Source organism: Labrus bergylta, chromosome 18, assembly GCF_963930695.1.
Source record: "Labrus bergylta chromosome 18, fLabBer1.1, whole genome shotgun sequence".
Classification (NCBI taxonomy): Eukaryota; Metazoa; Chordata; class Actinopteri; order Labriformes; family Labridae; genus Labrus; species Labrus bergylta.
This window is the reverse complement of record NC_089212.1, coordinates 2,758,743-2,772,930: the sequence shown is the minus strand read 5'-3', so window position 1 is coordinate 2,772,930 and position 14,188 is coordinate 2,758,743. Positions and strand designations below refer to the sequence as shown.

At 38.1% G+C, this 14,188-nt stretch overlaps 1 protein-coding gene across 1 annotated transcript; it reads left to right on the top strand.

The window, feature by feature from the left end:
- The first annotated feature begins 227 nt into the window (after nt 1-227).
- Nucleotides 228-14,188, top strand: prorp (protein only RNase P catalytic subunit). Its single transcript, XM_029279178.2, has 10 exons — nt 228-1,040; nt 1,223-1,361; nt 1,574-1,808; nt 1,916-2,220; nt 2,992-3,039; nt 3,175-3,307; nt 11,774-11,884; nt 13,047-13,195; nt 13,558-13,756; nt 14,004-14,188. Exons 1-10 carry the CDS (start codon nt 614-616, stop codon nt 14,130-14,132), a joined length of 1,875 nt encoding a protein of 624 aa, XP_029135011.1. The 5' UTR covers nt 228-613; the 3' UTR covers nt 14,133-14,188.

The following is a 14,188-nucleotide window of genomic DNA, read 5'->3' as shown; positions in this document are numbered from 1 at the left end:
TATGAACAACCCAACAACCCCATAAACAGCAGTAATGTCCATGGCACAAAACAGAAACTACAGATAATCTGTATTAAATAATATTTTCCAAAACTCTTGATTTTCTTAATTCTTTAATTTAAACCAATGATGTTTGCGCCTTTTTTCCAAAATCAGTTTTTCCGGTCGTTTTGTGGTAATCTTCGTAAACCTGACGCTGCTCAAAAACGTAGTCGAGTGTTGATGACGTCAAGTATGCGACACGAGTTCATGCCTGCAGTTGTGTTTAAGTTTTGACAAGGGAGTTATTTGCAGTGATATAAGCTATTTTTTTGTTATTTATTTTTACAGTCAAGGCTAATTATGAGCCGCGTACACGGGATTAGGATTATCTATGAAGCTAACGAGAGCGAAATCGTTTTTTAAAAGGCATTTTGAAACAGCAAGGTTAGCTAGCTGGGCTCATTTCAGGTCATTGAGTCACATAAATGACAGCAAGTGCTATTTTGTTTTGTTTTGTTTATAAAGACAGTTTGTATTCTGTATGTAAGATATGATCAAATCTGTGAGTAGATCTTAAGTTTAGTAATCATTCATTTACTTTAATTTTTAACAAGAAATAATCAGTCTGAACATGGGCTCTCCCTTCATGTTGAAAATGAGAATATCATTGAAACCCTTCACACCCTTTCCTCACCAGGGAAGTTCAGCTGTAACACTACTGTCTGTGTGTAAGCCCTCACAGCTGCCTCTTTCAGTACGCTTTCTGTGCTCAAGAGATCCAAACCCAAAAGGACAACAGGCACACTCAAAGAACAATGGACAGGGGGTTGTGAAGAAAAGTACCACCACAAGTAGGACAGAGGGATCATGGAATGATGGTGGGACGGGAAGAGGGAAAACATCGACTGTTCGGCAGAGTCCTATCTTCCCTAAATCTGTGTTTGCTGCTGGGATGGCGAAGAGGACAGCAGAGATGTTGATGAAGAAATCAGCTGTGGTCTCTCAGGATCAGAATGTGCATGTAGCGGAGCCTGAAGGGATGACAACTAGAAGAGCAGGTAGGGCATGTTCACATTACATTGGGAGGCATAGTTTTGAACTTAAGAGAGCTTATTATCTGCAGCAACAAAACAGCTCAAATAAGAGTGGGACTAAGACTGAAAATGTTGATAAATAATGTGTTTCTAGTTGTGCAGTACAGCATACGTTCTAAATTCATCACTGTTTTATTGTTTTGCAGCAAAGATGCAGCCTCCTGACCGGCCGCTCTCTGCTGCTGAGTGGAAGGCGATGAAGGAGTCTTTGGGAAATTCAGAACGCTTTGGCACTGGGATGATGAGCGCGCTTTATAGCTCTGGGGCAGATCTTGATATTGCCAAGTGAGAGAAGGATGTGTGTGTATGTCTGTCAGGTCCTGTTGTCCTCACGGGGTTGTTTTGTCCAAATTGTTTAAATCCCAAAGCTCTATCATTTTTTAAATTCTTTGTAAAGCCGTAGTTTAAAGGAAGTACAAGCTAATGAACTGGCTTTGAAGGTCAATTAATGAATCATGTTTATGCTATAAATATGTTCTAAACCTCTCTTATCACAGATCCCTGCTGACTTTTGTAGCCATGGAAACGGGGACGCTGTCCTATGAGCTGCTGCTGAGGTACCTGACGCTCTGTGTGAGTGGAGGCCATGACAACGAGGTGTTTGATGTCTACAACATTATGCTAGGAAGTTTCCCTTCTCTGGAGACGGGAGCCTCCAGCCTCTTCATCAAGTCCTTTGGCAGGACAGCGCGGTGGAGGGAGGCTGTCAACATCCTGCACAGGCTTAAGAAGGTGAAGGATGCTCTGGATTGTATTTAAAATAATCAAACCCAACTCATTGAGATATAAAAAAACATGACATACATTATCTATCATCCCCTTTATGTTCTACCTTACAGATCTTTACCCCATCACAACGCAACTATAGTGATGTCATCTCAGCAGCCATGTTACACGGGGACACAACCACTGCCTGGGCTCTTTATGATGAGTTAATAGAAAAGGGTCTGAGCCCAATCCAGGAGACCTGGGATGCTTTGTTTAAGGGCCATAGCTCAACTTATGAAGAAGAGGGGAAGGAGGCACAGACTATGTCTCAGTCTGAGATCCAGGAAAGGTTGCTGGGGATTCTGCTCTTCATGAGGATCAACCAGATCTACCCACAACACAGCCTGGCCAGCAGCATCAAGACCTGGTTTGAGAGGTAGAAGAACTGTAGCTAAATACACTGAAAACTGAGGCGAGATTTACAGTATACAACCAAACCTGTGTACACTACGTAGAGTTTCTCTATTTCATAGATTAAGGAGCATCAGCTCTCTAAAGTGTGGCAAAGTCTTTTAGTATCAAGTTCTCAGACTTTTATAGAAACAGCTGATTTAAAGTTGACCATGGTAAATTAATCAGTCTTATAATATATCAAGTTAAAATGGTGCTTTTGGGGCGCTGGTGGGACAGTGCTCATGATGGATAGGCCGGGTCTTTGTAACATAACAATGAGTAAGGTCTTTTACCTGCTTTTTGTAAAGTGTCTTGAGATAACACTTGTTATGAGTTGACGCTATACAAATAAATTGAATTGAAATTGAATTGGTTAGTGAGCGCGCCTCATGTACGGAGGCTATAGTACTTAGTACTTAAGCGGGCGGCCTGGGTTCAAATCCCACCTGTGGCTCCTTTCCTGCATGTCATTCCCCCTCTCTCTCTCTCACTGATTTCCAGCTCTATCCACTGTCCTATCTCTCCATTAAAAAAGGCAAAAAAATAAATCTTAAGAAAAATGAAAAAAGGTGCTTTTGAAGTCGTACTGTGTCAAATTTACTAACAATGAGTGAAAATAGATTCCTAGCTATCATCTGATGTGTCTTAATTTGGTAGGGATTCCAAAATACATTTCTTATTATTTTTGTCAACATAAACCCCTCACTCCTCTTCCTCCTTTCTAATGTTTCTGTTTTGACCTCCATGTCTTCAGCCTCACAGGAGAGAACTGGACCGGGAGTTGGACCGACACCACCCCAAAGTAATGACACACTTTTCAGCAGTCTTCATATCAGTTTCTATATTTTCATCAATCTTTGTGAATGCCTTGAAGTGTTTATGCTAGGTGTCTACGTGTGTCATTTTCACATGTTTGTGTGTGTTTTTGCGTATTCAGGGGTGTGTGTAGGTGCTGTGGGTCTGCACTAGAGTCCATCCAGCTGACTCAGGAAGAGTACCATCAGCTCAAACACAGAGTGATGTCTGACATCATCGAAGGAAAAGATGTTTTTAACAAGACTACACCAGAGGTACACACACACACATAAACTAACAATGTCTTAACAAATCAAACGTTATAAAGAACAACTGTTTGAGCAAGTCTAGCTTGGATTTCCATTTCATTTAATGCTGTTTGTGAATTAATGTTAAAGAAATCTGCTGTTAATTTGATCTACATCTTTATTTACTTTGAAATTTAAATAGGATTTGATCTATAACCCATCAGGCTCATCATCAGGCTAATCACTTTTAGTTTGAGCACTTTGAGAACTTCCCAGCTATGTTTAGTGTGCCATTTTAAAAAGTATGTTTGTTTAGTTTTGGGTTCTTGGGTTTTAAACACAACAAATATTCTAACAATAATTGTACTCGGAATTTGTTTTAGATTATGAGACAGCACATACATTTCAACACTACAGCCAATCCTGCCATAAAAAAAAAATAAAATAATGTAAGTATATTAAAAAAAAATATATATATATATATATATATATATATATACACACACACACACATACAGTTGCAAGAAAAAGTATGTGAACCCTTTGGAATTTCCTAGTTTTCTGATTAAATTGGTCATTAAATGTGTTCTGATCTTCATCTAAGTCTCAACAATAGACAAACACAGTCTGCTTAAACTAATACCACACAAACAATTATATGTTTTCATGTTTTTGTTGAACACAACATGTAAACATTCACAGTGCAGGGTGGAAAAAGTATGTGAACCCCTAGGCTAATGACTTCTCACAGAGCTAATTGGAGTCAGGAGTCAGCCAACCTGCAGTCCAATCAATGAGACGAGATTGGAGGTGTTGGTTAAAGCTGCCCTGCCCTATAAAAAACACTCTCCAGTTTTGAGTTTGCTATTCTCAAGAAGCATTGCCTGATGTGAACCATGCCTTGACAAAAAAGCTCTCAGATGACCTACGATTAAGAATTGTTGACTTGCATAAAGCTGGAAAGGATTACAAAAGAATCTCTAAAAGCCTTGATGTTCATCAGTCCACGGTAAGACAAATGGTCTATAGATGGAGAAAGTTCAGCACTGTTGCTACTCTCCCTAGAAGTGGCCGTCCTGTAAAGATGACTGCAAGAGCACAGTGCAGAATGCTCAATGAGGTGAAGAAGAATCCTAGAGTGTCAGCTAAAGACTTACACAAATCTCTGGCACATGCTAACATCTCTGTTGATGAATCTACGATACGTAAAACACTCAACAAGAATGGAGTTCATGGGAGGACACCACGGAGAAAACCACTGCTGTCCTAAAAAACATTGCTGCACGTTTGAAGTTTGTAAAAGAGCACCTGGATGTTCCACAGCACTACTGGCAAAACATCCTGTGGACAGATGAAACCAAAGTTGAGTTGTTTGGAAGGAACACATAACACTATGTGTGGAGAAAAAAAGGCACAGCACACCAACATCAAAACCTCATCCCAACTGTGAAGTATGGTGGAGGGGGCATCGAGGTTTGGGGCTGCTTTGCTGCACCAGGGCCTGGACAGGTTGCTATCATCGTCGGAAAAATGAATTCCCAAGTTTATCAAGACATTTTGCAGGAAAACTTAAGGCCATCTGTCCACCAATTGAAGCTCAACAGAAGATGGGTGATGCAACAGGACAACGACCCAAAGCACAGAAGTAAATCAACAACAGAATGGCTTCAACAAAAGAAAGTACGCATTCTGGAGTGGCCCAGTCAGAGTCCTGACCTCAACCCGATAGAGATGCTGTGGCATGACCTCAAGAGAGCGATTCACACCAGACATCCCAAGAATATTGCTGAACTGAAAAAGTTTTGTAAAGTGGAATGGTCCAAAATTCCTCCTGACCGATGTGTGCAGGTCTGATCTGCAACTACAGGAAACATTTGTTTGAGGTTATTGCTGCCAAAGGAGGGTCAACCAGTTATTAAATCCAAGGGTTCACATACTTTTTCCACCCTGCACTGTGAATGTTTACATGTTGTGTTCAACAAAAACATGAAAACATATAATTGTTTGTGTGGTATTAATTTAAGCAGACTGTGTCTGTCTATTGTTGAGACTTAGATGAAGACCAGAACACATTTTATGACCAATTTATGCAGAAAACTATGAAATTCCAAAGGGTTCACATACTTTTTCTTGCAACTGTATATATATATATATATATATATATATCTATATCTAACAACAAATACATGAAAAGAGATAAAAATCAAAATAAATAAGAATTTGAATACAAACAGGAAAACTGGCAATAAAGTTTCTTATCAAATCATAAATATCATCACGCACCAAATCCTCATCCTAACATGATGAGGAAGCATAAATGTAATGGAAACATAAAAATCTATCACTCTGGAACTGCAGGAATATAGTTTGGCTTGTTATAAGAAGAATATGACTCATTTGACATTATGTGTTCGTAGGTAAGCTCGTGTTTTTCCAATTTATTTCGTAAAGGGAAATTATTAATCCTAAATTACAATTTAATTTATTCCATAATTGAGTGAAAAATGTTTTTTCAAAGCAAAATTTATCTCTATGTTCTGAAAGGTACCATTAACACAATACATCACATTGCCCTCTCTCTCTTGATTCTGATAGATGGCGTCATGCACACATGCATTGATAATGCTGTAGAGGTTTCAGAGTAGTTTAGTTCACATTTAGCTTCAAATAGCTGCTTTCTGTACAGATCTAGTGTTCATACACTGTAAGGCAGTGGTATTACTTTGATAATTTGTCTGAGACACCATTCAGTTATCGGTCTCTTTTCTGACCTTTATAATGCAATAATTATGATTAAGAAACATCCATCAAGTCTAGATACTTGATGGACCTTTCAGAAATGTGATGAGTGCAGCTAACTATATTTTTGATGGCACTCTTTACCCTCGCTGTCTTAACAAAGACATAACTTATTACGGTGTTGTAGATTTCATTCACTTTGATTAAATGTCCTAAGACGAGACACTCAAACATAAAACAGAGATTGATGAAGCTGTTTGACATTTTGGGAAATTATACACTTTTTTGCCAAAAAAGTCAAGTGTGTGTGCATTGAACAAGGTGGTGTGTGTGATGGATGGACAGCTTCAACCTTAAAGGTCCCATGTTATGCTTTTTCTGGTTTTATATGCTCTTCAGTGTGTTTTCCAAGTGTCCTGTGCATGTTTAGGCACATCTATGTGCAAAAATTAAAAGTCCGTGGAAACGCAGCTTCTCCTACCTCCTCCTGTTAGCTGTAGCATTAGCTGCATGTAACGCTTGGTTCTAGCCCCCCTCGATAAAAATGTGTCAGTCCGACGTCATTGTCAGAGTGAGATCACTGATCTAAGCCCATTGGCTCGTTGTGGCAAGCCCAGCAGCTCATGTTGAAATTTCAGAGACGCGTGTTGAGCAACTGACCAATAACGACAGAGCGGATCGGCAGACCAATCAGAGCAGACTTGGCCCACGTGGGGTCTAACAGTGTGGGCTCAGCAGAGTGTAGCTGACGGACTCAGAGCGTAGAGGGAGCAAGGAGGAGCAGTTCATGAAAACAGACACTTTTTTCAGACTTTAGCTATTGTGAACATACAAAAGTAGGTACATTACCCCAAGAAGGGCAGAATATGGGATCTTTAAGAAATAAGGGAGTTGATAATATTGATTGGGGCAGCACACACATAGACCCAAAATCAAATACAAAATTAGTTTTTATCTTTAAGCTGTATGCACCTTTCATAGCCAAGAGTAAGCACCCCTCACTTTATCTTGTGTCTGTGTTTGGACGCAGCTAATACACCATATGTTCATGGACTTGAAATAATAATAATAATAATAACTTTATTTCTATAGCACCTTTTAAAAAAACACAGGTTTACAAAGTGCTTTGACAAACAGAAAAAACAAGAACAAACTAAACCAAACACAGAAGAACATAAACAACAGCAAGAACAAACAAATGCAAAATACTAAAAATAATTAAATACAATTCAACAGAAAAGAACCCAAAGTGCACGATACCCAACAGACATATATAACCCAACCATCACAAGAACCATCATAAGAACCATCACAAGAACATCATAAGAACCATCATAAGAACCATTATAAGAACCATCACAAGAACCATTATAAGAACCATCATAAGAACCATCATAAGAACCATTATAAGAACCATCATAAGAACCATCACAAGAACCATCACAAGAACCATCATAAGAACCATCATAAGAACCATCATAAGAACCATTATAAGAACCATCATAAGAACCATCACAAGAACCATCATAAGAACCATTATAAGAACCATCATAAGAACCATTATAAGAACCATCATAAGAACCATCATAAGAACCATCACAAGAACCATCACAAGAACCATCACAAGAACCATCACAAGAACCATCACAAGAACCATCACAAGAACATCACAAGAACCATCGTAAGAACCCAGGCAACACAAGAACCATCATAAGAACCATCATAAGAACCCAGGCAACACAAGAACCATTATAAGAACCATCATAAGAACCCAGGCAACACAAGAACCATTATAAGAACCATTATAAGAACCATCATAAGAACCATCATAAGAACCATCATAAGAACCCAGGCAACACAAGAACCCAACAACACGAGCTGAGACCAAGAGGACCAAAGATTTAAAAAGATGTAAGAAACGAAAAGAGCTCAAAGCAAATCAAAAGAGAACAATAATAAGAAGGTAAGAGCAGTAAAAGAAATAGAAACAAGTGGTTCAATTTTTTTTTTTTTAAACCCAATAATATTAATAAAAATATAAAGTGTATATATACATATAAAACATAAATAGACAAAGTAAGTGAGATAAAAAAATTACCAAGAAATATACTGACTGCAATTTCTTCATGACAGTATAATGAACACAAGGTGATTCACATGTAATACTCCTAGAAATAAACTTGGCACCATCAGTAACATCAAGTTCATAATCATTTCTACACGGTGCCATAGTTTGCACGTGTTTTTCAGTTTTTCCAAGTCTGGGGGAGTTTGTCAGTGGAGCAGTTAAATTTAGGGGAATTTCCAGCATGAGGAGCACCATGTGAATCTGGACCAGATCTACCTCCCACCATGGAGACTGTCCAAGGAAGGCAGCCAGACTGTTTAACGTGACTCCATTAACTCCCAATTTTAAGTAAAAAAAGAAGCATTATGAGGGCAAGCAGAGAGCGCAGACAAGTGAGGCAGAAGAGTCTGACTGATGGAGGAAGAGAGTGATAAAATCATTGCAAAGAGGAAGAATAGCTGTATATGTATGTATGTGCTGATTATATACAGCAGCTGTACATGTTGTATGTGTGTGCACAGAAAACATATTGATTGAAATTGACACATAATGCACACAGAACTAATGTCATGCATTTTTACAATGTCATTAGCTATCAAAAAAAGGAAAAGAAAACATTGTTTATGCAATCTAACAGATCAGCCTTAACAAATAAATTCAGTGAAACTTATTTTCTGACACATAGTTAAAACAAAAAGGGTTCAAACAATGATTTGTTGCAATGTTTTCCCCAAAAAGGGCAAAAGTTTACACTTTTTTTAAACGTCTTAACATGTAAGAATTACAGCTCTGAACACTGAACACAGTCTGCTCTTTTTTACCTTTTCAACTCACCACTAAGACAATTTAACTTTACCATACCAAAAAATGTAATAAATAACAAAATCATTCGATGACATCACAAGGCTAGACTCTTTGTGTTATCTGTTAGTAAGTCATTCTTTGCACATTTCCATTTGTTTGCAGTTGGGATAAAAAAAACAGGTCTATTTAATTGCACTTAGAAAGAGCACAGATATGTGTTACAAGAATAAGAATAAACATCCATCCTTTAGCTTTGTCAGTAAGTCTTTGAGGGTGACATGGAGGAAGAGCTTAACTTAACTGACCCATTTAAATCATGTCTGTTATTCTGTAGAGATGCTATAAATATTAAGAATATGAAATTCATAACCAAATCCAAACACAGAGGTTGGAATGAGATTACAGGTGTGTTTACAGCCTGGTTTCCTGAAGTAGTTTTAAGTCTTTGTTAAAGTTGTGGCATAGTCTTTAGAGGACACTGGTTTACCCTGTGTAAAAATGGTGCATGGATGGCACTGTAAGCCTATTTATGCAGGTGTGTGTGTGTGTGTGTGTGTGTGTGTGTGTGTGTGTGTGTGTGTGTGTGTGTGTGTGTGTGTGTGTGTGTGTGTGTGTGTGTGTGTGTGTGTGTGTGTGTGTGTGTGTGTGTGTGTGTGTGTGTGTGTGTGTGTGTGTGTGTGTGTGTGTGTGTGTGTGTGTGTGTGTGTGTGTGTGTGTGTGTGTGTGTGTGTGTGTGTTTTAAGCAGTCATATAATCCACAGCAGCACAATGAGCTGGTTTCACATATCAGCTCTGGAAAGTCCCTGGATAATTATACTGGACTATTCTCTCTGTCTCTCTCTTCCTCCAACTCCTGCTCTCATTCTTTTTTGTTCTTACATTTTATTTTACTGTTTTTGGTTTTCTTTCACTTCTGCCATTATAACTCATGACCCCACTAATCTCCACACAGCGATCAGTCATCCAACAATGTTTCTATACTTTTTATTGCCCCCAAACTCAAAACGTACATCTCCCCCATCTCAACCAAAACCAGCCTCCACTGTGAAACTGAACTTTCTTGTTGGCATGGAATACATTTAAGACCTTTAATTTATAATACATGTAAAGTTCCATCAGAGGAGGAATATTAAACTCTTATTTATTTACATTTTTACTGTCATATTTGTATTGTGCGTGAAAGACAGTATGCATACAGATAAGTTTCACGTTCAGGGGAATTCACAGTAACCTATTTTCATATTGCTGCTCTCTAAAAGTGAAAGTACATATAAGGAGGCATTACTTTCCTGTTATGCTCAGAAGCTGCCACATCGTATTTTAAACATTTTCTGGAATGAAAGCTCTAATTGAAGCATCCTCTTTCTCCGCAGACGACACAGAAGTATTCAACAAACTGTAATTTGGCAATTTTAAGGATTTTAGTAACACTTAGATCAGATTTAAAAATACATTAAATTGTTTACTTACATACTGTATATTGGCCTTTTTAGAGAAAATAAGAATAAGTATTGGACTGTGGAAATAAAATGTGACCAAATGTAGGACATATTATACAGCTGATAAGTCACCTTCTACATTTTGTGACCTAAGTCTGAGAATAATTTAAAGTAAATTTGACCAACCATATATTAGCCATGTTCTCAAAAGCTATAAAACTTTATTTTGTGACAAGTCCATTGTCTGTTTAGCACTCTGCCGGCTGGCTGTCAGCAACAAGAACGAAAGCCGGATAGATTTATTACAGGCAGGCCTTTGATCAGTTAGTGAGAAAAGCGTTGAACCATCCGGCCAGTCTGCTCACAGGTGGAGTTGATAAACCAGATCACTAAAAGAGGAACGAGGCACTGGTGCTTTAAAAGTTCTGCAGACACACATTTTCCCTTTGACTGAAAATGGGCAAGTCTACCACTTCACCCAAATATACTGAGATTTGTTTATTTTCTGATTTTAGCTTTGTTGTCATCAACATCAATGGCAGTGGGAGCTGAGTAAACTAGGTCAGGTAACACACTGACAAGATGTACAAGTAGTACACATTTGCAAAGGAATATGATTTAAAAAAATATATACATTCATGAGGTTAAAGAAAATTCCTGTAATTTATCCAATAAGAGGAAGATTAAAAAGGGAACTGTTTGTGAGTGCTTGCCCTAATTCTGAGGAGATTTTATATACTTTGGTTTCCATTAATTGTAAACCAATTCTGCCATCTTGCAGGCCAGTTTCAAAGTCAGCTTGAAGCTCAAATCTTAGCATGCTAACACAACTAGATAAGCATGTTACTTTAGATTATAATTGATAGCTGCTAAATATTAACTTCTCAGCATTTTCATTGTTAACCTGTTAGGAATCGTATTATAGCATTTAGCCACACTTTCTTACAGAGCTTATGTTAGCATTTAGCCACACTTTCTTACAGAGCTTATGTTAGCATTTAGCCACACTTTCTTACAGAGCTTATGTTAGCATTTAGCCACACTTTCTTACAGAGCTTATGTTAGCATTTAGCCACACTTTCTTACAGAGCTTATGTTAGCATTTAGCCACACTTTCTTAAGTACAACCTTATAGAGCTTCTTGCAGGACAATAGATTATTGTTGTTGTTGTTGTTGTTGTTGTTGTTGTTGTTGTAATGTTTTTTTTGGGGGTTTTTTTTTAGGAGAAGCCTCCATTAACATCTGCATCATAAGACATTGTAGCTTCTTTGATTAACTTGTAAAATCAGTAGTTCATGGCCAATGTGGCACAGTATCCAGGTGTAATTCAACTTGTCTTTATCTTTTAACCTGCATCTCCACTGAGCTATTCTCTTTCAATCTGTCAGTCTCACCGTGCTTATTTCTGATGTTTATCTCTCTGTAAACATGTCTCTTTTCAGGAGTTGGAGAAGTTCAAGGCATTTGTGAAGAAGAAGCCCACTTTCGATGTTGTTGTGGATGGACTGAACGTAGCAAATTTCAGCAAGGACAAAAGCAAAATGTCAGAGATGGTGAGATAAAAAATAAATATTCTTATAGAGGAATTAGAAGAGGGGTCACCAGTCCAGCATGTTTTTCATGAATCATATCTCCACGTGTGCATGGAGTTTTAAAGTCTTCTCTGGTTTCTTCATATTTAAATGTATTTGCACCTCAGGGTTTTTTTGCTGGTTGCATTATGACTAGCAGGTGTCTTTTTAACCAGCAAATAACTGATTATAATAACGCCTGTTCACTGGTTTGCCCACATCTGTCTGTCTATGAGGAAGTATGTGTGTGGGTCTGTCTCTGTCTACTATCGCTGCACGTCTGCACGAGTTGTTTTGTGGCTTTAAGACAAAGAGAAGTACAGACGTACAAACCTATTTACCTATCTTGTCATCTATTTTATTGTCAGGCCGCATACACTATTGAAATGTATGCAAAAAAGATTTAAATTTGCATCAGGGCTAATGCAGTTAAGAATATGAAATAAGAAAAGAAAATACCTAATAAACTTTAAGCAAAATTTAACAACAGTGTGCTAACACACTCACAATGTCATTGCTCACTTGTGCCTTACCATGTTGAACATCTTAATTCACCAAGTTAGCATATTTACTTTTGCTATTGACGCTGAACACAGCAGAGGCTGATTTTTCATCAATTTTGTCAACAATATTTGATGATAACATTTGTCCGGATCAAAGATTTTTAAAGGGTCACTAATTTTAATGCTTAACTAACATTAAGCCTGAACTAAAGTCAAAACGTTCATGGCTTTCCATAGAGTAAATATTGAAGTAATTCAATTGAACGTGCTAGAAGAAAAGTAAGATGATCACACATCTGTACAAATCTTCACTGCAATCCATCAGGACATTGACTGACTGAGTAACACACTTTGCAATCAATAAATAAATCTCACTAGCATGGCTTTAAAATGTTTGTGTACCCAACTCTAATGTCTGATAAAAGATTTTAACATCTAAAGGCTTCCCTTATGGCTCTCAGATGCACTACAGCCTCCCCATGGCAACCACACCTAACAACTGATTCACCAGACCAGGCATTTGCATCTTTAGTTATGGGGAAGAAGATTATTGAAACTGGCTTCTAGACGGACCTGTGTTTTTAGATATTCTTTAATATGAACATAAATAACCCTTTTGGGTATGTATGTGTGTGTTTCAGTTGTTGGCGGTGGTGTCAGAGCTGGAGCATCAGGGCCTCTCTGTTCTAGTGTTGGGGAGGAAACACATGCTGCGGCCCTCCAGATCCTGGGAGAGACACAACATGGACCTGATCAGGCAGAAAGCTCATTGCTTTTTCACTGACAATATGTAAGCAGATGAAAGTTAGAAGAATAATTCGTAAAATGCCCCAAGAAAAGAAATATCACACAGTTGAAAAGCAGAGGCTACAAAGACTGCCAGAGGATGCTTGAGGAGCAAAATGTAAAAAAGAAAATTAATCTCAAATTATCATAATTTCTTCAATTAGAAATAAAATGAATGTCTATTTAAATGTGAAATAATTTAAAGTCTAAAGGTTTTTATTGAGGAAATTGTAGTAGAATTCTAGAAATTTGCCAACACATGTTGGAGGCTGACTGATCATGTTAAGCATTTAGCAAATAGTTCTGCACCTCTTACTTATCTCAGCCTTTTTTTTTTTCTTTTTTCTTTTTTTTTACGTCTGTCAGCTCAGAAGATGACCCTTTCTTGCTGTATGCCACGTTGCATTCTGGGGACCACTGTAAGTTTGTGAGCAGGGACCTGATGAGGGACCACAAGGCTTGCCTGCCAGACGGAGCCGCCAGACAGCTCTTCTTCAAATGGCAGAGAGGCCACCAGCTGGTTGTGGATGGGTTTGTTGCTTTGGGCAGGAGAGTCCGATTTCAGGTGAGGAAGAGGAAGTTTGAGAGGAGGAGGAGAGGGTGTGAGAGGGGTTGCTAATAAGACACAAAAGAAACCCATACTAAGATAAGATAAGATAATGCTTTATTTATCCCACAATGGGGAAATTTACATTGTTACAGCAGCAAAGAGCAAAAATTGCAGACAAAAAGTGAACACAGTAAAATTTAAATAAAAAAAGAAAAATGAAGAACTAATGAACTAATGTGTTTGTTTGTGTCTGTGTGTTTAGAGTATTCCCAGCTATGACACCATCGTTCAGTCTACAGCAGACTCGTGGCACCTTCCCTATGATGACACAGACGACAGGTGCACCTATGAAGTACCACAACGATGGCTCTGCCTCTTCAAAAAGCACTAACCTATATGCTTTCAAACTTTCAGGCTGTAAATAAAATATTTTCTACAAACAACTAA